The sequence below is a fragment of the Chlorocebus sabaeus genome, chromosome X (genome assembly GCF_047675955.1).
Source record: "Chlorocebus sabaeus isolate Y175 chromosome X, mChlSab1.0.hap1, whole genome shotgun sequence".
In the NCBI taxonomy this organism is placed as follows: domain Eukaryota; kingdom Metazoa; phylum Chordata; class Mammalia; order Primates; family Cercopithecidae; genus Chlorocebus; species Chlorocebus sabaeus.
Genome location: NC_132933.1, coordinates 88,170,850 through 88,196,191, shown reverse-complemented (window position 1 = coordinate 88,196,191; position 25,342 = coordinate 88,170,850). Strand labels below are relative to the sequence as shown.

Genomic DNA, 25,342 nt, shown 5'->3' with positions numbered 1-25,342 from the left:
TTAGTTAACACCTCAAAATACATGAGATCCACTGGTTCCCAAAGAGAGCTGCTGTATAACCATTCATGAGAAGGTTATTTGCACACACACCATGTCAAAGGAAGCTAAAGGATAAATGAAGAGTGATATAAGCAGTAAGACCTAAAATTGTGGTCTTGTAACTTTTACAATTGTCAAAGCATTCCAGTGAGGCCAAAGGCTCTGTATATCCATCTTTCTCATTTGCTGTTGGTTTATAACAGAAAAAAAATATTCCGTTGGTAAAGTAACTAATTTGTTGAGTATTTACTATGTGTTCAAACACTGTTCCAAACTCTTAACCTAAAACACCTCCTTAAATTTTCCCAATAAAACCTTTTGAGATATTTTAGCCCAAAATTACCGAGAAAATGAGACTAAATATTATTTTGCTCAAGGTCACATAGCTAGTAGGTAACAGAGCCAAAGTTTGAACCCAAGTCTGCCTGATTCTAAAGCCCATGCTTTTCCGTTCATGAATGAATGACACTTCTGCTTATTTTAAGTAATCACTATTTTAAAATATGTGAAAATGTTCAACTGTTATGTTTTTTAAATGGATATCCAGATTTGTGTGAAAAATACCACATATATTGACTTGATTTTAAGAGAAGGAAAAAGATTATGGAAAAGATTCTCGGTTTTAATGCATAGGTAAACAAAAACAGAATGAATATCTTAAAAGAATTTGGGGAGAAAGTGACAAAGGTCTAGTTGTAAAGAGAGAGAGAGAGAGAAACATGCATGGCATCAAGAGAGAAACGACCAAATAAATACAAATGTTGAAACAGAAAGACTTATTATTGTTCTCTATGTTGACAGGAAAACCAAATCACAGAGAAGTAATGTCATCCTGGCTATGCTATAAAGGGCCCTGTGGGTTGGGCTAACTACTAACTCAGCCAACAGCTGTGAAATAGGAGTGAGTTGTGAAACAGCTACTTTTCTATTTCTTTTTCTCTGTCTCTAAAATAACGAAGATACTGTTCATAGGAGCTCTACCTTGTCAATTTCAAAAAGTACTTATGTCTCATATATTGCCAAGATGTTAGTTTAAGAGAGGGGTGCAAACTCAATTGCCTACTAGAACTAGGCAGATAACATTAGAAATGGGCTAAGAATAAACTATGGAGAATGGTAAGAACTGCAGTCAACAAGAGTGAGTTTGCCTCATCCAAATGGAACAGCTACTATTCACCTCTAGCTTATTATTATCATGAGAAAATACAGTCTAGTGTTGCCAAAGCTCCTGATTTTTCAGAATATTTATAAAAAACATTCTAAAATAACTGGATTTTTATGTGAAATCTACTGATATTTAAATGTTAGCAACTAGGCATAAGAATGACACAATGGACTTTGGGAACTCAGGGGGAAAGGGTAGGAAGCGGGTGAGGGATAAAAGACTACAAATTTGATTCAGCGTATACTGCTCAGGAGATGGGTGAACCAAAGTCTCACAAATTACCACTAAAGAACTTATTCATGTAACCAAATACCACCTGTTCCCCAAAAACCTACGGAAATAAACAAAAATGTTGGCAACTAATTAGGAGTTTAAAAAAATACTCCACAGACTAAACAAATCATGCCTGTTGGGTTGGGTTCAGCCTACGAGCTGCTAGTTTGTGATCTCTGATATGAGTGAGAAAGGACTGTAGATAATGACTACTTGTACCTGCACAGCAATTAATTATTTGCAAAGGCCTTGTACATCCATTATTTTATTGGATCCTCATGATTGCTCTAAAAAGTAGGCATTATTATCCCTATTTTACAGATGAGAAATCTCAGGGTTCTGAGAGATCTCTGTGCAAACATTGAGTGCTTTATGCTTCAAAAGTTCTTTTTATTATTGTTATCTCCTCCCCTTTCTTGACTGCTATGTCAAATTCAGGGTGGTAGGTACATTCTTTTTGCACTGACCCCCTTCTCCCTGTTCAGTGTCTTCTCACAAAGTAAATTCACCTTAGATCTTCCCGATCCTTCTGGCAGTTACCAAGGAAGTTTCCAAACTGGCAGGAGAAAACATGGTCATGAATCTCTAGCAGGAAGTTTTCATTAAACTCAAAGGCACAGGGAAACTGTTCCATTAATTGCCAGATACAGTCTAGGAACTGGGTGAAGATAGGGGACACTTCTTTAGAGTCCCCATCGAGGTGGCCACACCTGAGAGATGCAAATAAAGGTAAAGGAAGACACTAGTTAGCATTAAGGATTACACTGTTGGGAATAGGCTATAAGAGGGTCATCTTTTGTCTCTGTTGGCAGCAGCAAGGAAACACCTCATACCAAAATGCCAGCCAGAATTTCAAAGCTAGTTAATCCCAGCAGACCTCTTAGCTGCTGGTGTCCTTCACTGTCATCCATACTCTAAACCCTTTGGTCATCCAGTCTATTTTTTTATACACCCTCTTTCCAATAGAACTTTCTGCAATGATGGAAAATTTACACAGTTGTGTTGTCCAATATAGCAGCCACTAACTGTTAAGCACTTGAAATGTGGATACTGTGACTGAGGAACTGAATTTTTAATTGTATTTAATTTTAATTAATTTAATTTAAATAGCTACATTTAGCTCTATGTGAGCAATGACCACATCTATATTGTTTACTGCATAGTGTCTGGCACAAAATTAGTATTTAAGAAACATTTATTAAAGTACATGAATGAAACCTCATCCCAGAACTGTTTAATGTTTCCTCCCATCTTCTGGTGAGTTCTACTTCCTGAATACCCTTGTATCTATCCCATTGCTTCTGTCTTTTTTCAGGCCCTCATCAACTCTGGTAGCCTACTAATTCAGCCCCTTGCCACCAATTCCAATCTTCTGCATGCTGTCAGAGGGATATTTGTAAAATATAGATCTAAACATCATGTCACTGCCTTGTCCAGAGTCCTCCAGTATAGCTTTACTATGTACACAAAACACTTAAGTGTTTTAGCTTTTTTTTTTTAAAAAAAAAAAAAAAAAAAAAACAACCAGGGCTCTGAATGATCTTCTCCTCTGGCTCTGCTTCCCTAGCCTCATTTCCTCTATTCTCCCTACACACCCTTTGACCCAGTCACACTGAATTGCTTGCAGCTCCTCAAACACATAATCCTGTTTAATGCCTTTATGGTTTAAAACACATCAGTAGCTAGAATGCTTTCTCCCTTTCTAAATAACATCTACTCATACTTTAAATCTCAGTTAAAATGTCAGCTATTACAGGAAGCCTTCTTTGCCCCAGAATGGGTAAACTTCCTTAGTTTATGTTTTCCTCTGTCTTAAGCACTTACCATACTACACTGTCATCACTAATTTTTCTTTTCCTTCAAAGAAGAGATAGGGACTATATCTGATTCAACTCCGTCTTCTCAATACCTAACATAATGACTGGTCCAAAGTTTGTGGGTGAAGGAAGAATAAATACATGGACCCAAATGGCTAGAGAGTGGCAACCAAATGAAATTAAATGAACACATATCAATGGGGGAAAATAAGACCTGAATTATAATCTCCTTGGGGTAAAACTCAAATTTTTTTTTTTTTTTTTTTTTTTTTTTAGACAGAGTTTTGCTCTTGTCACCTAGGCTGGAGTGCAATGGTGTGGCCTTGGCTCACTGCAACCTCCACCTCCCAGGTTCAAGCGGTTCTCCTACCTCAGCCTCCCAAGGAGACGGGATTACAGGCACTCGCCACCATGTCTGGCTAAATTTTTGTTTTTTTAGTAGAGAAGGGGTTTCACCATGTTGGTCAGGCTGGTCTCAAACTCCTGACCTCAGGCGATTCACCCGCTTTGGCCTCCCAAAGTGCTAGGATTACAGGCATGAGCCACTGTGCCCAGTCAAATCTCAAATTTTATTTGCCTTTGGAATCAGCTTAGTGTCTGATACAATATACAGCACACTGTTAGGCATTTGACAAACATTTATCGATTGTTCTGATAACACAGGTAAAGCCTTAGTGAAGCAGTTTGGTTTATGGCAGACAACAGATAAATATAAGCCCTTATCCTCACCCCTTAAAAAAGAACAAATCTGCACCTTTTATCTTTCAAAAGGTGCACCTTTTAAGGTGCATTATCTTGATATTAGTCCCTCTGAATGACCTCCTCATTCCCTTGTTCTTCCTATTAAATTTCTTCTCATTTCCAAAAATTCATCCTTAAATGCTGTGTACTCCTGGAAGCCTACCCTGACCTCTTCGTGCAATGTTAAGCACTTTTCCTTCTGTAGCCTGTGATGCCTTTTTCTTCCTTGAAATATTTAACAATTTGATATAATTACTTGTACTCCTTAAAAACAGGGATAATATTCTGGTTACTTTTGTCACCTTAGTGCCCTAGCATAGTATCTAGAATACTTGTTTCTTGATGAAAAGAGATTTATGCAATGTTCAACTTCCTCTTCCTTCTTTTACATGTACATACTGAGGTTTTGACATACTTCACCCTAATGAACTATCCTCAGCCTCTTCCTTCAAAATGAGTATATTTTTACCTTTGGGAAAACTTGTGGCCCATGGATATCCATTCCTTCTCTATCAAGATCTTCATTTTATACAAAAGAAAGAGTTTGCATTAGGAAAATCATAAAATGAATTAATTATACACACAAGAATGTCAAAACACTTTGCTGAAATGGTTGAACTGATCATAAAATAGTTAATTTCCTAAATGATAACTAAGTAAGTAACTTAGATTTCATTCACAGGCCTATACAGGGTGCCTTCAAATTTCAGATGCTCTCAGACATATCCAGAGTCAAATTTCCTTTGGCTTTCACATGATGTGTGACAAGTCACTGAGCCATAACTAAATGCAATCCTGACAAGCATGATATCAAACTCAAACTTTGAAAAACAGAAATCCAAAGGCAGCTCTTAGCTTTATACTAGTAACAAAACCATTTTTAACCATCAAAAAAAAATTTCCAGCCAGGCATGGTGGCTTACACCTGTAATCCCAGCATTCTGGGAGGCTGAGGAGGGCAGATCACATGAGGCCAGGAGTTTGAGACCAGCCTGGCCAATGTGACGAAACCCAGTCACTACTAAAAATACAAAAATTAGCCGAGCTTGGTGGTGCACATCTGAAATCCCAGCTACTTGGGAGGCTATGGCACAAGAATCACTTGAACTCAGGAGGCGGAGGTTGCAGTGAGCCAATATTGCACCACTGCACTCCAGCCTGGGTGACAGAGCAAGACTCCATCTCAAAAAAAAAGAAAAAGAAAAAGCTTTCCAAAGAAATGAGAATAAACCACTATGGTGAGTTCTGTTTCTTAGAAAGATCAACTAAGAGGCCTTAGATTCAGCACTAGAAAACAATCATGAGTCTGACATTCAAACAGCTGACATGTTAAAGATGATGAGCCCCTTGGACAGCCTATTTAACAGTCATCCATTAAGTTTTGCAAACTTTTTGAGCTTTTCCTACTCTGTACAGTAGTCTATTACATATGACTTATGTTCTGATAGGTAAGAAGTATGTTAAACATACAAAAGAAAGTATACAGATAGTACACACCTAAATTTAATGAAAAGAAGCTAAATTGAAAAAGCTATTTTTGTAGACTTAGAGTTAATTCTGGCAAAAAAAAAAAAAAAAAAAAGTTGTTTGAGAGTTCTTTTTATTTTGTCGCAATCTGTCTCTTACACAAAGCAAAATACAGTAGCATGCTCTCTTACCATGAGTCCTTTGAATGTCCTATAAAATGGATCTAGGAGGATGCTAGCCACCGAGCAGACTTGTGCTGTGCGGTCCCACCCATCAGAACAATGGACTAAGACACTGGCCTTTTCTACCTTCACTGCCTGTGAAGACAAGAGGCAAAAAAAAAGTACCATAAGCAACCCTTGCATAGCTCGTTGGGTTAAAGAGTTGCCAAATACAGTCCCTAAAGCACAGAGAACCTGGTCTTATAGGCTACATTAATTTTTTCTCATAAAGTTAGCATCTTCTATGGGGAATGAAAAGGAAAACAATGGAGTGCAAGAGAAGGACAGCTTACCAAATAGGAAAAGAATATCAAAACTAACCCATAATGCAGGGCAAAAAGAAAAATGAGGGGATTTCTAAATTCACTAAGCTTCTGAAGAAACCAAGGATCAATTCTCAGAGGAATAGGTGAACTGGAGGAAGAATTCACACTCAAAAACACAGACAGCTCTGCATTCTAGTCCCAGATCTGACAACAATCTCCTCTAGCTGTTTTAGTCTTACTAACACAAATGCTTTCAACATAAGATGGAGGTGCTCGCCTGTCTTAGGTCACTTTAATAAGCAATTATATAAATACAATCAGAATGATGTAAAAATCTGGGCAGTTATTCAACCTGGGAAATTTTGGCAATGGTACATATTGAGCATTCACTTATTCATTCTAACAATTTTGCGCCTCTATGTGCCAGGTATTAGAAATACAAAAATAAGACTCAGTTTCTGCTTTCAAGGAACCCACAAACTAGTCAGGGTGACCGAAGATAAATAAATAATTAAAACACAATGGAAAAACTACTGGTAATATACAGTAATGTATAGCAACAATATTCTTTTGCAGGAGCCAGGGAAGCTCGACCCTTGAAGAAAGAGTAGGATTTCCTTAGGTGAAGAAGGACATTAATTCACTCATTCATTCTTCCATACACCTAGCCAATAATTGAGTGACTGTACAAGAGGCACTATGATGTGCACTGGGAATACAAAAGAGACACTTACATGCATGGCTGCAAATCAATGAAAAATAAAAGGTAAAAATCCATGCCAGGTATAACAAAGGCACAAAAGATAACCAGGGAGGAGGAGACAACTAAGGTGGGTCTGGAAAGGTGAATAGGAATTTATCAGATGGACCAGGAGGAAAGGACATTTCAGGCTGGAGAATGATGTAACAGAGTGTACACTGCAAGGAGGCACGACATAGAGGAAGAACACTTAATGGCTCAGGCTAAGCTGGAAGTGAGAGAACAAGGAGTGATAGAGCTGGCTAGGAGGACAATGGTCAGACAAATCAGGTATACATTTTATCTGATGGCAATAGGGAGTTGATAGCAGAGGGGTGCCATGATCAGATGTACATCATTGAAAGATCCCTGTGGTGGCAGTAAGGAGAATGGATTGAGAGGACATGAGTTTGGATATAGGAAGACCAGTTAGGGAGCTACTAAAATCGTGAAAGTCCATATAGGCCTGAGGTAAGGTAGTAGCAGTGGAGCTGAAAAACAGAAGAGGGATTTTAATTATGAACACTTTAACAGGACAGAGTGAGAGACTAGACATGGGATGAAAGAGAAGGAAAACTTAAAGATAACTCTGAAATGTGTGGTTTAGCAACCAGGTGGATGGTAGTGCCATTAGACTAAATAATGAAAGTTTTAGGTAGTAGTGGGGATATGTAAGATTTCTGTTTTGGCCATGGTGAGTTTGAGGTAGTTCAGGGACATCTAATGGAAAGTCCAGTGGGACAATTGGATATGTGGGTTTAAAGATCAGGAGAGGGAAAGATCTGAGCCAGAGTATAGATTTCACCACTATCTGAATAGAGACAGTAGTATACACTGTGTGCATAGTTGACGCTGTCCAGGCAGAGACCAAATGTGACAAAAGAAAAGACCTTAAAAAGCAGTGACCCTTAAAGGGCATGTAGAGGAAGGAGGATTATCATAAGAGTCAGCCTGTTCAAAAAAGCCCAAAAGGTAAAAAAAAAAAAAAAAAAAAAAAAAAGATCCAGGAGGGAGTAGTTGGATAAAAGTCAGGACTATAAAAAGGGTTCAAAGTGAAAAGGAGTGAACAGTGCCAAATGCAACAGAAAGGTCAAAATAGAGTGAAGACTAACAAGTGAGTCTTAGATAACGACAAATCAAAGGTCATAAGACCTCTGGAAGAGCAATATATGAAAATTGGATCACAGTGGGCTGAAAGGTGAAGGGAGATGAAGTACTAATAGGAAAGACTAACTACTTTTCAGAAGGTTATAACCAAGAGGAAAGAGGGCAATAGCTAGAAGACTGAAAAAGTACTTTTTCTTTAGGAATGAGAAACCATTTGAGCATACTACTGAGGGAAGAAGCCAGTCGAAAATAATAGGTTGAAAATGTAAGACAAAGAGGGTTTAACCGATAGAGTTGGTTCCTTAAAGTAGGAAGAGATGGAATTTCAAATATAGGTAGAGCGAGTATCCTTACACAGAAGATGGGGCACCATGCCCTCTGAGATAGCGAAGAATTTGGTAAGGATAATAGTGAGAAGAGGTATTACATACATTTTTCCATGAAGGACATGTTTCAATATGGGCTTATAGAGGGGAAGTTACCATGATGTAGCCAGTTTGAAAGCAAGGTACAAGGAATATCTGCTTGGTGAAACAGGACTGGGAGTCAACCAAATACACATAAAATAACTGTTCCGTGGCCCTGCAACTACAGGACCTCAGCTAAGACTATCAGGCATAAACCTGTGATAGTACCAACTAACATATCTATGGGATATATTTATTTGCAGCAATGCTTAGAGGTCAGGGTATAAGAGCAGAGAATGACCGTGGCTAGCAGGGCAGGTAGAGTGGAAGGATAAGAGACAAGGTGGAATGGATGAAGTGCTATACTATCCGGTCTTGGTATACAGGGAAGAAAAAAGAAGTTTGGAAAAAGAGGAGTTAAAAGTGCAGAGGTTTCCATGAGATAGAAGAACTATGCTAGCTGGATTAAGGATGTGAAAGCTGGAATTATAAAAAGTCCAAAGAACTATAAGTGCAGAATGTTTGATAAATTGTACATTGACATTCAAATCTCTTCAGATGACGGGAAGAACCAGGATGGAAAAGAAGGTGGCAAGGCTGTTCCCAACATCCTTAATGGAGGGGAAAGAATAACTAGGAGGTGTATAGGGTGGTATAGCTAAATGAAATAGATCTGAAAGGAGGAGGGGCTTTTGTAAGGAACAAGAATAGTGAAACTGCCCTTGGTCATGTGGTTCATATGATGCGGGGCAATGAATAATCTTTGTAATGGGGTACAAGAAAAAATGGTATTCCTAGAAAGGTAGTCAGGTTGCAGGTAAAAAAGGAGTTAAAGAGATCTGGAAAAAAGTTTTTCAACCTTTTTGACTTCTCAATTAAGCAGACAGCTCAGGTAGTAGGCAGAGCATGATGGCAGCAACCATGTTCTTTGTTTAGGGCTCCAAACGGAGTCAAAAGTCACTGGTGGACAGAAAAAGATGCTGGATTTCACTAATGATTAAAGAAATACAAATTAAAACATAATATAAAATGTATCACCTATCACACTGGCAAAGATCAAAAAGATTGATGATAACCATTGCTGCCAAAATGGAAAAATAGGCACTGTTGATAGGAATGGAAACTGGTATTACCTACTTGGAGGGCAATTCGGCCACATCTATTAAAATTTGAAACATTCATACTCTTTGACTCAGAAAATCCACTTCTATAAAGATACATGTTTAAGAATATTTGATGCAGCAATATCTGCATTAGCGAAAAATTAGGAACAACTAAATTCTCCATCAACAGGGGACTATGGTAAATTACTACAATGGAATATAACATAGTTGCTGAAAAGAATGACGTAGTGCTGACTGAACTGTCTTAACAAATGCTCATTAAATAGTATAAGTATAAAAGGTCAGTTAAAGAACAGTATGGGACGGGTATGGTAGCTTACAACTGTCATCCCAGCACTTTGGGAGGCCGAGGCTGGTGGATCACCTGAGGTCAGGAGTTCAAGACCAGCCTGGCCAACATGGCAAAACCCCGTTCCTGCTAAAAATACAAAAATTAGTCAGGCGTGGTGGCATGTTCCTGTGATCTCAGCTACTCAGGAGGCTGAGGCAGAAGAATGCCTTGAACCCGGTAGACGGAGGTTGCAGTGAACCAAGATCAAACCACTGCACTACAGCCCAGGCAACGAGAGCAAAACTCTGTCTCAAAAAAAACAAAAACAAAAACAAAAACAAAACAAAACCAAAAAAACCCAGTATGCACAGTATGAGCTCATTTCACAAAGTATTAATATGTGTAACTCTATACGTTGAAAAATTCTACAATGGCACTGTCTAATATGGTAGTCACTAGCCACCTATATCTACTTAAATTTGAATTTGTTAAAACTAAATAAAGTCATAAATTCAGTTCCTCAGTCTCACTAGCCACACTTTAAGTGCTCAATTTCCACATGTAGTGGTACTGTATTAGACAGTACAGATAGAGAATATTTCCATCATCACAAAAAATTCAAATGGACAGTGCTGATCGAGGGACATAAACATTAAACTACTATCAGTGATGTGTGTGCACTGTGGGACAAACTATGGGGAATGTTTACATTTTATGTTATATATTTCTGAAATGTTTACTTCTTTGATAATATACATGTACTGCTTTTGTAATGAGAAAACAAGTAAATATAATAAACATTTAAAAAAGAGAGAGAAAAAGAAGTAACATAGTATGTTAGAGAATAGCAAGAGGTCCACTACAGCCAAGTTGGGGTGACATTGTGAAAGCCTCTGAATGTCAAGCTTATGAGGTCTTATTGGCAATAGAATTGATAACCAATGGAGGATTTTGAGTTTAAAGTGACATGATCAGACATGTTCAAGAAAAATAACTTTAGTAGCAATTTGGTTCCCAAACTAAAGAGTAACTACTAGAGACAAGTAAAGCAGTTAAGAGGTTATTATACAGTGGGCAATGTGTTGTGGCTATCTTAACTAGAGAAGTAGCAGTGGAGACTGGGAAGAAAGGACAGATTTGAGAAACACTTTTGAAGCAGAACACATGGGACTTGGCAATAGCCAGACAGAGGAGAAGAGGTAGAATTCAAGGCTGACTGAGGTTCTCAAGCTTGGGATACTGGATAGGTGGTAATAGAGATAGGGAACACAGAAACACTGTGCAATCCAAGCCTATCTTTTTGGTTCATTCATTTTAATTCAACCAATATTTATAAGGCTGTACTGTCTATCAGATCTCCCTCTTATCCATCCTCACTCTCTTTGGTCTAATAAACTTGGTTTCAGAAAGGGACTATAGATATATGGATGTAGAATCTATGAAAAAGGAACAGAACAAAGAATAGTTAGAACAGTGCACTGAAACAACTGACAGGGTCACATCAACAACAATGAAAAGTGCAGGCAACAGGACTAGGAAAGCAAAAAGCATTAGGGCTTGGATATTTAAGGCAGTTAATTACATACAATCTTCAAACCTTTTAAGCCAGAAGCTATATATAACATTGCCTTCAACTGAGAAAATTATAGCAGATGATGAAAAGTCATTATCTCCTTTACTTTTAACAAATAATGGGGGTGGGATGAAGAGGGAGAGTTCTCATGTAGAAATATATAAAAACAAAATGTCAAAATGAGAAAATATACACTGAATTTTGTTTTTGTTTTTGTTTTTTGTAAGAAAACAAACCACTTAACAAAGGCTACAGAGCCTAGGGTCCTAGAGATCAGAAAATAAATGAGTCAGCATAAATACAGGGTGACAAAGCCTACCTAGACTGCATTTGGAGGCAGATCTATACAAAGACGTTTAAAAAAATAGGTCTTTGTACTCAGAGTTCTGAAAACTCATAGATACGTAAGCTCTGCATTTATTTCACACACACTCTTATACTTAATACCTTAGTATCAACACAAAAATATATCATAGAATAACTGAGCCAGAGATCAATTATTATCACTTATCGATTAGAGATCACCTAAGAGTTTTTAATGTGAAGTCCAGGGTTCTGTGGACCCTCTGAAATTGAGGTTCATTTTCTGTATGTACCATCATATGTTCATTTTTCCAGTTGGGGAGAGGGTAAACAATATTCCCAAAGAATTCTGTGGCCGCCTGAAAGTTACATCATTAGATTTTAGTTCAACCACCTTGTTTAAAGATGGAGACACTGAGACCCAGAGAAGAAAAGAGACTTGCCCAAGGGCACACAGTGAATTAGTGGCAGAGCTGAATCTAGAAACTAGATTTTCTTTTCAATATTCTTTCCATGGCACACTACTACTTCAACAAATCTCATAATTAAAGTCAGTGCAATTTTAAAAGTCCTGATTATTACCTTTGTAATGAAAATTCCAGCATCCATAATAGCTTTAATGTGTCTTAACCACCCTGAGCTCTCCAGGCCGCTAAGAAATTCACTCATTGTTGGAGTTTTCAATTCACAAACTAAGGTAGAAAAGGAAGCAGAGATTGAAATTCACGATCAACTCGATTTATTCATTAAGAAAGGGGAGAAAGTGGATCTCCATATTGTAAGTGAGGAAGCTGAGGCAGAAAGGTTAAATGATTAGTTAGAAACCACAGAGTGAGTCAGGGACAGAACTAGGTCTAAAGCCTACCAGATCTCTTAGCCTGGGCCCCTGCTTTATTACGCTGTAGAACCCACTCTCAAGCCCTTAGGAATCTCTCAAGAAGAGAGCCAGAAGACTGAATTAGCATCTACAGGAAAACATACCTCCCCTGATTAGAAAACATATTTGATCCCTATCCTAATCCCACCCACTTATGCTAACTCTGAAGGCCCTCAGCATCTGTCTCTACTCCCACATCCCCATCTACTCCCTGTAGCCCTGTTCTGTCAACACGTTGAAAAAAAAAATTACCAGTTAATTTTTATGCACTCTGCAATAATTATCCAGCAGAGGGAAATCTTTTGCCTTAAAAATCTGTAAAACAAAGTCCTTTTCCGTAACATATTCTGGGGCAAAAAAGAAAGGAGTAAGAGACCTAAGGAAGAGGGACATTAATATTTTAAAAGGGATGCAGACTGAGCAGATGAGATCTGGCAAGGGTGATGTACAGGGGAGGTCATGGCAGACTACACAAGTAAGAAATTGAAGAAAGGAGAGGAAGAACGGGGAGTTCACTAAAGAAGGCAGGTTTTCACTATCTCTGCCTGAAGTGACATAGAACATCATGGAATCTGGGTAGTGGTTTTAGGAGAAATGTTCTACACCCAAGAGTCTTGTAAGGCCCCAATCCCACCTTGCCTCCTTTCTGACCCTAATCATTTTGTAGTCGATAACAGATCACCAAAACTGTCTGATATCAACTTTATTCTTTTGAGGTCTAAATTCAGCTTTATCAGCATAGTGATGAAATCAGACTAAATCCTTATACCAAATTAAATAAGGTAATTTCTTACCTTGAGGATGATAAAATCAACCCCAAATTTATTTAATACTTATGTTGGTTTGCCTATCCCTGAAAATCAACCTCTGTATTTCTACGGAGAGAAATAATTTTCATACCAACTAGACCAGACCCAGATGAACTTTATCGAATTATGAAACTGAACATCTTACTCCTTTTTCCATACCAACACTGCTGTAATTCAGTACTATGTAAGCTAGATTCGTATGACAGTTAAACACCTAACCACTTACTGACTCTGCTCACCTGCTTGCTTTTATATTCCACCTCAAATCAGGCATGCTTTCTGCTTACATAATAATGCAAAGCTATGGCCGCTTGCCTAGCCAAGGTGAAATCCCTGTACCTTCCAAGAGTTTCTGCAGACTGCTCCGCATTACATGGATGTTCTCAATGCCCATGAATCTGAAGCGAATGTTGGCATAGTTGTCTTCATTTTCATATCCCTTCCCAGCTGCTCGGTTGGCCATGGCATTCAACTGCAATAGTGGATAACATAATAGAGCAGATAGGTCAGATGATGAAAGAATGGAGTTCATCAATCTCAATGCCTCATTCTGAACAGTTTAAAATCATAATTCTTTTTAATCCCAATTAAAAAGAAGTTAAATCAGATGAGATACATTCTGGAATGGAGAGAATTTCACTAGTTTTTACATCAGGTACTTTTAGTAACAGACTCATATAGGGGAAAAATAGGGAGACATAGTGTTTTGTTTCATTAAGAAAACCTTTCTTAAGAGATAAAGGATATAGCAGCTATGAGGATATCTGATCTAAAAAACTGAAATAATAATTTTGAGCTGCCTACCACAAATGTTTTCTCAGCTGAAAGGGTTTTATACTGAGAAACATGCAAAAGTTCAAAAATATTTACAACTGAGAAGCTCTAGAAAGAAGCTTAAGAGCTTTAGGATGAATTAATTGTATTTATTTTTTAAGAGACAGAGTCTCACTCTGTCATTAAGGCTGGAGTGCAGCAGCACAATCACAGAGTTCACTCCAGCCTCGAACTCCTGGGCTCAAGCAATCCTTTTGCCTCAGCCTCCTGAACAGCTAAGACTACAGGTGTGCACCACAATGCTGGGCTAATTTTTTTTACAATTATTTTTTTTGTAAAGATGCAGTCTTGCTGTTCCCCATGCTAGCCTTGAACTTCTGGACTCATGTAATCCTCTTGCCTTGGCCTCCCAAAGTGCTGGGATTATAGGCATAAACCACCACATACAGCCCAATTAGTTTTAAATAGCTGTTCTAGAAAAATGTCTAAAATGTGACTGCATGAGATAAATGACTTTTACTCACTGACAAAATTGAAATGGAGACACCACCAATTGTTTTAACACTATGCTCAGCTTGTGGTAATCAGAAAATATCTAGGTCATATGAAGAATGCTGGGTGGGGTAGGGAGTAAATGAGACTTGCGGAGATATGAATAGACTAACTAGAAGGAAGCCAAGAGACTGTCTATGATAATGACCATCTTACTAATTAAGTGATTTTCTATTTTCTGGGCCTATTTTCTCATCTCCCAATATGGTGCATTTCAGAAGGCAGGAGGAGCATGTATGTGGTCGGGGTGTCATTTTTGTATTAAAAGAATACAAAAATCTCAAAGCACAAACTATTCAAGTTAGAACATGCAGAGGGAAAAAAGTCAGTGTGCTAAACATATTCTGTTTACAATGCAAGACATCTGTTAAAAGGGGAAATGTGATGGTAATTTTGATCTTTTATCACATTGATAGTGTTACTGAGCTTTCATTAAATTAATGACAAATGTCAAAGGAACACCTGTGGAAGCATAAGCAATAGTCACCTAGTAGCAAGGATGTTTGTTATGAGTGATGCCTCAGCAAAAATAACAATAATAATAATAATTACAGTAATCACTACCTAGGTCTGGGTAGGCCACCTAATGCAGATAACAAGTTACCTCATACCAGTATTCACTCTTTAAAAATATGTCTGGCAGATCTGAGTAACAGATACCTATTTAATATTCAGGTGGCAAACTGAGAGGAAAATGGAACCTGCTAAAAGGGGCTTTTTGGTGTTGGATTTGAACAAAAGGCACCAACCCTTTTGTTTCTTCAAAAGCCTGCTGTAGTTCTCTTTACTATGTTAAGATTATTTAATCTTTAAAGATACAGATGCGATTAAACTCTTTCCAATTGCAGAATGTCAGATGTAATATTTATTGTAATGTAATATTTACTGAGCTCCTACTATGCCTGACACTGTGCTAAATCCTTTATGTACATTATCTCATTTAATCCTCATTACGGCCTCTCAAAGTGGGTCCTAATATTATCCCCAAAAGTAAACAGGCTCAGAGAGATGAACCAATTTGCCCAAGATGATATGAATAAAGGCTGAAAGCAGGATTTGACCACAGGTTTGACTGACTCCTAGAACAAAATTTTGTCAGTATAATATAGTTCCTACTAAAAGTACAGATCTAGCCATCCAGAAGAGAGGGAATGCCAGATATTTCTAGGCCTGTCTCAATTTGCTCAAATTGGAGAGAGGAAAATGGAACATAAAAGGGGCTTTTTGGTGTTAGATTTGAACAAAAGGCACCAACTGTTTTGTTCCTTTAAAGCTTGGTATATTTCTCTTTACTATTTTAAGATTATTTAATGTTTAAAGATAGAGACGCAATTAAACTCTTTATAATTGCGGAATTTCAGATGTGGTTATGGTTGAAACAAGACAGCAAGCTTCTGAGAAACTGAAGGATGGACCTGAGCAGAAAGGGAAATTATTTTCTCTCCTGAGCTCAGTCAGTCCTAGGTAGCTCTGGAGAATAGCCACTGAGGGATCACAAAGATGGGGCAGAAAGCTGTCTAAGGCAACTATCTGGATTCATGTACATCCAACTGCTCTACTCTTTTTTTTTTTTTAATTATTATTATACTTTAAGTTCTAGCGTACATGTGCATAACGTGCAGGTTTGTTACATATGTATACTTGTGCCATGTTGCTGTGCTGCACCCATCATCTCGTCAGCACCCATCAACTCGTCATTTACATCAGGTATAACTCCCAATGCAATCCCTCCCCCCTCCCCCCTCCCCATGATAGGCCCCGGTGTGTGATGTTCCCCTTCCCAAGTTCAAGTGATCTCATTGTTCAGTTCCCACCTATGAGTGAGAACATGCGGTGTTTGGTTTTCTGTTCTTGTGATAGTTTGCTAAGAATGATGGTTTCCAGCTGCATCCATGTCCCTACAAAGGAAACAAACTCATCCTTTTTTATGGCTGCATAGTATTCCATGGTGTATATGTGCCACATTTTCTTCATCCAGTCTGTCACTGATGGACATTTGGGTTGATTCCAAGTCTTTGCTATTGTGAATACTGCCGCAATAAACATACGTGTGCATGTGTCTTTTTAGCAGCACGATTTATAATCCTTTGGGTATATACCCAGTAATGGGATGGCTGGGTCATATGGTACATCTAGTTCTAGATCCTTGAGGAATCGCCATACTGTTTTCTATAATGGTTGAACTAGTTTACAATCCCACCAACAGTGTAAAAGTGTTCCTATTTCTCCACATCCTCTCCAGCACCTGTTGTTTCCTCACTTTTGAATGAGTGCCATTCTAACTGGTGTGAGATGGTATCTCATTGTGGTTTTGATTTGCATTTCTCTGATGGCCAGTGATGATGAGCATTTTTTCATGTGTCTGTTGGCTGTATGAATGTCTTCTTTTGAGAAGTGTCTGTTCATATCCTTTGCCCACTTTTTGATGGGGTTGTTTGTTTTTTTCTTGTAAATTTGTTTGAGTTCCTTGTAGGTTCTGGATATTAGCCTTTTGTCAGATGAGTAGATTGCAAAAATTTTCTCCCATTCTGTAGGTTGCCTGTTCACTCTGATGGTAGTTTCTTTTGCTGTGCAGAAGCTCTTTAGTTTAATTAGATCCTATTTGTCACTTTTGGCTTTTGCTGCCATTGCTTTTGGTGTTTTAGACATGAAGTCTTTGTCCATGCCTGTGTCCTGAATGGTACTACCTAGGTTTTCCTCTAGGGTTTTTATGGTATTAGGTCTAACATTTAAGTCTCTAATCCATCTTGAATTAATTTTCATATAAAGAGTAAGGAAAGGATCCAGTTTCAGCTTTCTACTTATGGCTAGTCAATTTTCCCAGCACCATTTATTAAATAGGGAATCCTTTCCCCATTTCTTGTTTCTCTCAGGTTTGTCAAAGATCAGATGGCTGTAGATGTGTGGTATTATTTCTGAGGACTCGGTTCTGTTCCATTGGTCTATATCTCGTTTTTGGTACCAGTACCATGCTGTTTTGGTTACTGTAGCCTTGTAGTATAGTTTGAAGTCAGGTAGCGTGATGCCTCCAGCTTTGTTCTTTTGACTTAGGATTGTCTTGGAGATGCGGGCTCTTTTTTGGTTCCATATGAACTTTAAAGCAGTTTTTTTCCAATTCTGTGAAGAAACTCATTGGTAGCTTGATGGGGATGGCATTGAATCTATAAATGACCTTGGGCAGTATGGCCATTTTCACGATATTGATTCTTCCTATCCATGAGCATGGAATGTTCTTCCATTTGTTTGTGTCCTCTTTTATTTCACTGAGCAGTGGTTTGTAGTTCTCCTTGAAGAGGTCCTTTACATCCCTTGTAAGTTGGATTCCTAGCTATTTTATTCTCTTTGAAGCAATTGTGAATGGAAGTTCATTCATGATTTGGCTCTCTGTTTGTCTGTTACTGGTGTATAAGAATGCTCGTGATTTTTGCACATTGATTTTGTATCCTGAGACTTTGCTGAAGTTTCTTATCAGCATAAGGAGATTTTGGGCTTAGACAATGGGGTTTTCTAAATATACAATCATGTCATCTGCAAACAGGGACAATTTGACTTCTTCTTTTCCTAACTGAATACCCTTGATTTCTTTCTCTTGCCTATTGCCCTAGCCAGAACTTCCAACACTATGTTGAATAGGAGTGGTGAGAGAGGGCATCCCTGTCTTGTGTCAGTTTTCAAAGGGAATTTTTCCAGTTTTTGTCCATTCAGTATGATATTGGCTGTGGGTTTGTCATAAATAGCTCTTATTATTTTGAGGTATGTTCCATCAATACCGAATTTATTGAGCGTTTTTAGCATGAAGGGCTGTTGAATTTTGTCAAAAGCCTTTTCTGCATCTATTGAGATAATCATGTGGTTCTTGTCTTTGGTTCTGTTTATATGCTGGACTATGTTTAAGGCCAACTGCTCAACTCTTAAGTCACCACCATCTGGCTTAGGCTTAGATGAAAATCACCAATTTAGTAATCACTAGAATCAGCAATGAAACCTTTTAGTCAGCCACACTTTACATACCAAATTATAAGCAAAATTATTTCTTTCTGGGGCTGTTTGTAAAAAGGACAACATTTAAGAATAGGGAATCTATTCTTTGTGGGACACAATGAGTTCTTCTACAGCCCATATAGAGCCAGACAAAACGTTGAAGGTTAAGGAATTAATGCAGAGAGGAGTGTAAGCTGATACTTAGGTTAATATGAGGACACTCTATTCAGCAATGTTCATATTTGAAAGAGACAAAGCCTGAGAAAACACATTGCAACAAATCATGCAGTATTAAATTATTGGAAAGATCAAAGGATTTGACTAGGTCTATCCATGTCCACTGCCAAAATTCACGGCAAATTTATGAACTTGGTCTTTTTTATTCTCTGGGACCAAGATTTAAACTGCACTGTAGTAAACTGGAAAAAATTTAACCAGCTAACAGTGCTAGATGCTAAAAAAGAATTACTGCCACATGAGCTAAAGATTTTTTGTTAATCGTATAAAAGTAAAATTTGTGAACCCTGGTGCTTTGGGAGAACCAAAGTATTATTAAACTACTGTGACCTAACACATTTACAGAAAAAAAATACGTTGGTTGTAGTAAGTTTCCAATGTCTAAGTTGAAGCTCTTTCTCGGACAGTAAATTTAGACCCCAGAATGGGAATACTGAAAATTCTGGTTAAGGAATAGACTTGGTAAAAAAGACGAGGGATGCTAATAAGCCTTCTATGCAGGACGTCACACTGAGGTGGCAAAGCCGGGTTGTTCGAATTACCCTCTCATAACCTCACTTGTCAGTGACTACCTTATAAAAGGAGCCCCAAATGGCTTCCTGAAATGATTTTACACAATGTCCGAAGTAATAAACACACATACACAAACCTAACTTCCCCAATAACACTGCATGTCTCAATATATGAGGAGGAAGACTGCAAGAGGCAGAAATATCAAAGACATCACTGACAAATAGATACCTTTGGTCTTGTGTCTACAACATACATAAACTGGCTCCCTGGGTTTGTTTGGCTAATGGCCTCCAACAAGAGCTCATCATCTACACAGCGAGTGTAAAATCCAGAGAGAGGCTGGCTACAGCGGCAAATGGCAGCCTGTAAGGAAAAAGTGTGTCAGTTGAGTGATTATATACACAAATGGTCAAAAATCTTCCTTGACCCTGGCCAGGTTCCATGAGTAGAGGGAGAGGCTAAGCCAAATTAAGATAGTGTCCAAAGCAAAGAGAAATGTGACTCTAAAGTCATTCTCCACTGACATTGTGCTTAACCTCCTGCCTACCCTGGGCATGTGGCTCTAATTACCAACCCAGTCTTGGCAAATCAGACTACAGAAAAAAAAAAAAAGAAAGAAAGAAAGAAAATCACATCGTTGAGTATTTCCTTAGTGAAATTCTATTCTCGATACATAATGGGCTATTTTTCTGAAACTGCCTCACTTCTTACAGTCCCAGTGATATTGCCCACATAAACCATAAGCTTGCAGAGGCAGCAGAATTCAAGATAGAGCAAAGATCTACAGCGTCTTAAGAGAACAGGGTTCACTAGTTTCAGAAGTTAATGCCAAATCAGAAGGGTGGTTTATTTCAAGCCACTTTAACACAAAACCAACGTAACTATTTAACATGAATGTCTGGTAATGATTAGTTAATGAAATTGATTACACTTTGATGTGGTTTTTAAGGGGTCGACTCACTTCAATAGTATGACACCCAATTGCATTACTATACTCTTTAGCACTTGAATGGCTGCCCACTTGACAACTTGCCTATTTGTCTAACCCCAGATCTCAGAGTGATTACAAGAGGTGATAAATATTATCACTTCCTACATAAGTAAGGGGACTGAAACACAGAGAAGTCAAGTGCTTTCTTACTACTACCTGAAATTACATGAAAAGCAGTAAGAAAGTATCAAGGATATCTGTATTCTACCGGGAGGCCACAGTCCCAAAAAAATCCTGTATACAACTAATTTCCTGTCATTTCACAACTTTCCACCAAGCTGGATCCCACAGAAAAGGAAAAAGAGAAAAACAAATAAACACACTAAAATGCCACTTAATATCTGCATAACATTTTACAATTTACAATTTACAAGGTAAACATATAGTATTCCCTCCTGAGATCCTCTCAAAAAACTTCAGAAGTATGAAAGTCCAGAGAAGTTAAGGAACTTGCTTGAGGTCACACAGCTACTAAGTGGCAGCATGAAACTTAAAACAGGTCTTCCAGAGCCAAGTATAATTCTCATTAGAGAAATTTGCTTAACTCACATTGTTCTCTTTGTAGAGGTAGGAGAGCACAGGGACACGTTCTTTACTTCTGAACTTTGAACTTCCAACCACCGTTCCCAAGGTAACAGATTTAGGAACCACTATTTCAGGAGGGTAGGTGCTGCATATCTAAAAGAAAATAAACACAATATATATAAATATATATTTATATATAACTCTCTCTTTGGAAATACGTATTTTGGTAACCACTAAAAGCTGATAAACTTGAGAAAATATGTCAGTCTTTTCACAGAGTAAGTCATACCTAAAATGTCAACAGCTCTACCCCCAGACTAGTGTTTTAAAGGCCATCCAGATATGAATACTAGGAATCTACTATGCAGTTTATGAAAGAGTACATCATATTTTCTCCTCCTTCACCTGTCTGCTTCATATTTGCATCTGTTCATATTAATTTACTTGTTTACAGTTATTGTTTTTGCTCTGATAGGTACACGCAGGAATTTCAAGATGGGGTTTTATATGTGTTTCTATGATTTTTGTTATTCTAATTCTAAAAGTACATTTTGTTTTTATATGTCTCAATCCCTTCCTTTCTAGAAAATAACAGCATACTTGGAAAAGCTTTTATACCAAGGATATTTTCATTTCTATTTCTGAGGAATAGATGATTAAATACCAGCTAGCTAATGCTTGAGTGATTGCGAATTCCAGCCTGTTGCTAGCAAGGGAAAAAGTTATATATGTAAACTGCATACTAGGTTCCTAGTATTCATATCTGAATGGTCTTTAAACCACTAGTCTGGGGGTTGGAGGTGTTGACATTTTAGGTGTGACTTACTCTATGAAAAGACTGATATATTTTCTCAAGTTTATCAGCTTTTAGTGGTTACCAAAATACATATTTCCAAAGAGACAGTGACAAAATATTATAACATCACAGACCTGACATTGCAAAATTAATTCTAATCACTCCCCTAAGTAAAGAACACCCCTAAACATTTAACAACACATGAAACAAATATGAACTGAACTGGCAAAAATAAAAAAAGTTAAAGGTAGATAAGATCAAGAATGCTCTATGTAACTCATTAAAGTCAATGTCCCCAGAATGTAGACCATTTAAAAATGTTTTCTACCCACCCCCTTACCCGGACTTAAACTTTGGAGAAGACGGTCATACAAAGAAAAATAAATGGAGCTCCCCGTTCAGCTTAGAAGGTTATACACATCAAAAAGACCAACAAGAATATTTCAGACCTTCTTTGGAAGACTCAGACACACATTTGAGGTGGACAGATTTTACTTCCAATCTCTACTCATTCCTCTCAAGCATGACCCTAACAAGTCACCTCACAGATGACCCTGCGAAGTCACAGCTCATCAATCCCCATACCTAGTAGACATTCAAAGCTATGTTACCAGAAAGTCATTGCAATTACAGTCTTACTATGATAGTAAAAACACTGTTAAAGATGAACAATTCAGGGATATCACTTAAACACCAATGACTCTCTCTGCAGAAAAATTATCCTAGCAGGCTTGATTGCTACCTGTATTAGTCAGGGTTCTCTAGAGGGAGAGAATTAATAGGATATATGTATATATGAAAGGGAGTTTATTAAGGAGAATTGACTCACACGATCAAAAGGTAAAGTCCCACGGTAGGCCGTCAGAAAGTTGAGGAGTAAGAAAACCAGTAGTGGATCAGTCCGAGTCCCAAAACCTCTAAAGTAGGGAAGCCGACAGAGCAGCCTTCAGTCTGTGGCAGAAGGCCTGAGAGCCCCTGGCAAACCACTAGTGTAAGTCCAAGAATCCAAATGCCAAAGTACTTGAAGTCTGATGTTCAAGGGCAGGAGGAATTTAGCATGGCAGAAAGATGAAGACCGGAAGATTCAGCAAGTCTGCTCATTCCACCTTCTTCTGCCTGCTTTTTCTAGCTGCACTGGCAGCTGAGGGAATGGTGCCCACCTAGATTAAGGGTGGGTCTGCCTCGCCCAGTCCACTGACTCAAAGGTTAATCTCCCCTCTAGTAACACTCTCATAGACACACCCAGAAACAATACTTTGCATACTTCAATCCAATCAAATTGACAATATTAACCATCAGACTACCCTTAGAAAGGCCTACTTGCATTGTGTTTAAAACTGTTTGTACAATGTGGCTTATTCTGAATACCTGCTTTCCTTCTGGACATCTGGACTTCTGGCATACACTAGGCAGAACTTGCCTATGTGGGCAGGTCCCAATAGAAGCCCTGAGCACTTTGACTCTAATGAGCATCCTGGTAGATAACATTTCATAAGTGTTGTCACAATTTCTGCTGGAGGAATTCAGTGTGTCCTATGTCACTCTGCTGAGAGAGGACTCTGGAAGCTTGTTCCAGTTTTGTTGACTTTCTCCCCTGAACCTTTTCCCTTTGCCGATTTTTGCTTTGTATCCTTTCGCTGTAATAAATCACAGCCACAAGTATGACTATACGCCGAGTCCTATGAATTTTCCTAGTAAATCACAAAACCTGAGGAACGGTCTTTGGGACCTCCAACACATTCCCAGATGTCCATATTTGGCCCAGAGCTCTTTCTTGAGATCCAGACCCAAATGTTTGAAATCAAATACTTGATATCTGTTTAATCACCTTGAAATCAAGTGTAAAATTGAAGATACCATCTGCCCCTCTTCTTGTGGTCCTTATCTTTGTTAACATCACCACTACTCATTGGTCATCAAAGCCAGAAACCAGGAAAGCTGGGATGCATATTAAATTCCTCCACTTTTCTAGTCACATTTGATCTGTCACCAGTTGCTTTCAATTCTACCACCTAAATATCTTTCAAAACCATCTCCTTCTCTCCATCTGCAGCCATTGCCTTAGTTCAGGTTCTCATAACTTCACATATCATTCTCCTGCATTCTTAGCTCCAGCAAACAAATTCTCCACACTAATAACAGTTATCTTTCTAAAACACAAATATACATATGTTCCTTTTAAGCGTAAATACTCTTGTGACTCACAACTGTCTTCATGATAAAGTTCAAATTCCTTAATTTGGCCATGAAGCCCTTTATGATATGGTTTCACTTCCTGACCTCCTTCCTTCTCCCCCTGTATAAATTAGGAGAGAAACTCAGAAATAATCCACACATTTACAGTTCACTCATTTTCAACAAAGGCACCAAGAACACATATTTGGGGGAAAGGAGTCTCTTCAATAAATGGTTCTGGGAAAACTGGACATCCATACGCAGAGAAACACTTCAGGATATTGGTCTGGGCAAAGACTTCTCGAGTAAGACCTCAAAAGCATATGCAACCAACCAAAGCAAAAATGGACAAGTGGGATAACACTGAGCTAGAGATCTCCATGGCAAAGGAAACAACCAACAAAGTGAAAAGATAACCCACAGAATAGGAGAAAATATTTGCAGATTACCCATCTGACATAATAACCAGAAAATATAAGGAGCCCAAGTAACTCAAAAGAATGAAAACAAATAATCCAATTAAATATGGAGAAAGTATCTGAATAGACATTTCTCAAAAGAGGACATACAAATGACCAACAAGTATATGAAAAAACATTCAACATCAATAATCATCATAAAGATGAAAACCAAAACTACAATAAGTTATCATTTCACCTGTTAAAATGGCTTTTATCAAAAAGGCAATAATGGATACTGGTGAGGATATGGAGAAAATGAAATCTTCATACACAATTGGTAGGAATGTAAATCATATAGCCACTACTGGCCAGCCGTGGTGGTTCACACCTATAATCTCAGCACTTTGAGAGGTCAAGGAGGGAGGATCGCTTGAGCCCAAAAGTTCAAAACCCCCATCTCTACAAAAAATGAAACAAATTCACCAGGCATGGGGGTGGATGCTTGTGGTCCTGGCTACATGGGAGGGTGAGATGGGAGGACCACTTGAGCCCAAGAGATTGAGGCTACAGTGAGCTATGATCATGCCACTACACTCTACCCTGGGCAACAGAGTGAGGCCTTGTCTCAAAAAGAAAGAAAAGAAAACTGTGGTATATATGCACAATGGAATATTACTCAGCCACAAAAAAAACGTAATCCTGTCATTTGCAACAACATGGATGGAACTGGGGGACATTATATTAAGTGAAATTAACAAAGCAAAGAAAGACAAATATTGCATAACCTCACTCACATATTGTACGAGCAAAAAATTAAAAATGAACTCATGGATAGATGATGGTTACCAAAGGTTGGTAAGGGTAGTGGAGTGGGGTGATAAAAAGAGGATCCTCAATGGGTACAAAAATACAGTTAGATAGAAGGAATAAGATCTAGTATTCAGCAGCAAAACAGGACAACTACAGATAACAATAATAAAATAACTGAAAATGGAATTGGAATGTTCCTAACACAAATAAATGATAAATGCTTGTGGTGATGGATACCCCAGTTACCCTGATCTGATCATTACATATTGTATGCCTATATAAAAACATCACATGTACCCTAAAAATATGTACAACGATTATATATCCATAATAATTAAAAATTAAAAATGTTAAAAGTAAATTAGCCTTCACAAGGCTACTCCGCAAA

General features: G+C 38.1%; 1 protein-coding gene across 3 annotated transcripts in view; it reads right to left on the bottom strand.

Moving 5' to 3' along the window:
- Positions 1-25,342, bottom strand: part of MTMR8 (myotubularin related protein 8) — a 123,624-nt gene that overhangs the window by 58,991 nt on the left and 39,291 nt on the right. For all 3 annotated transcript variants that reach the window (XM_007991903.3, XM_007991904.3, XM_007991906.3), the window contains 7 exons: positions 20,797-20,925; positions 19,485-19,619; positions 13,539-13,671; positions 12,096-12,205; positions 5,694-5,819; positions 4,505-4,554; positions 1,987-2,187 (listed from right to left, as the gene is read on the bottom strand). In XM_007991903.3, the coding sequence (XP_007990094.2) occupies positions 1,987-2,187; positions 4,505-4,554; positions 5,694-5,819; positions 12,096-12,205; positions 13,539-13,671; positions 19,485-19,619; positions 20,797-20,925 (884 nt within the window). The remainder of the gene's footprint in view (positions 1-1,986; positions 2,188-4,504; positions 4,555-5,693; positions 5,820-12,095; positions 12,206-13,538; positions 13,672-19,484; positions 19,620-20,796; positions 20,926-25,342) is intronic.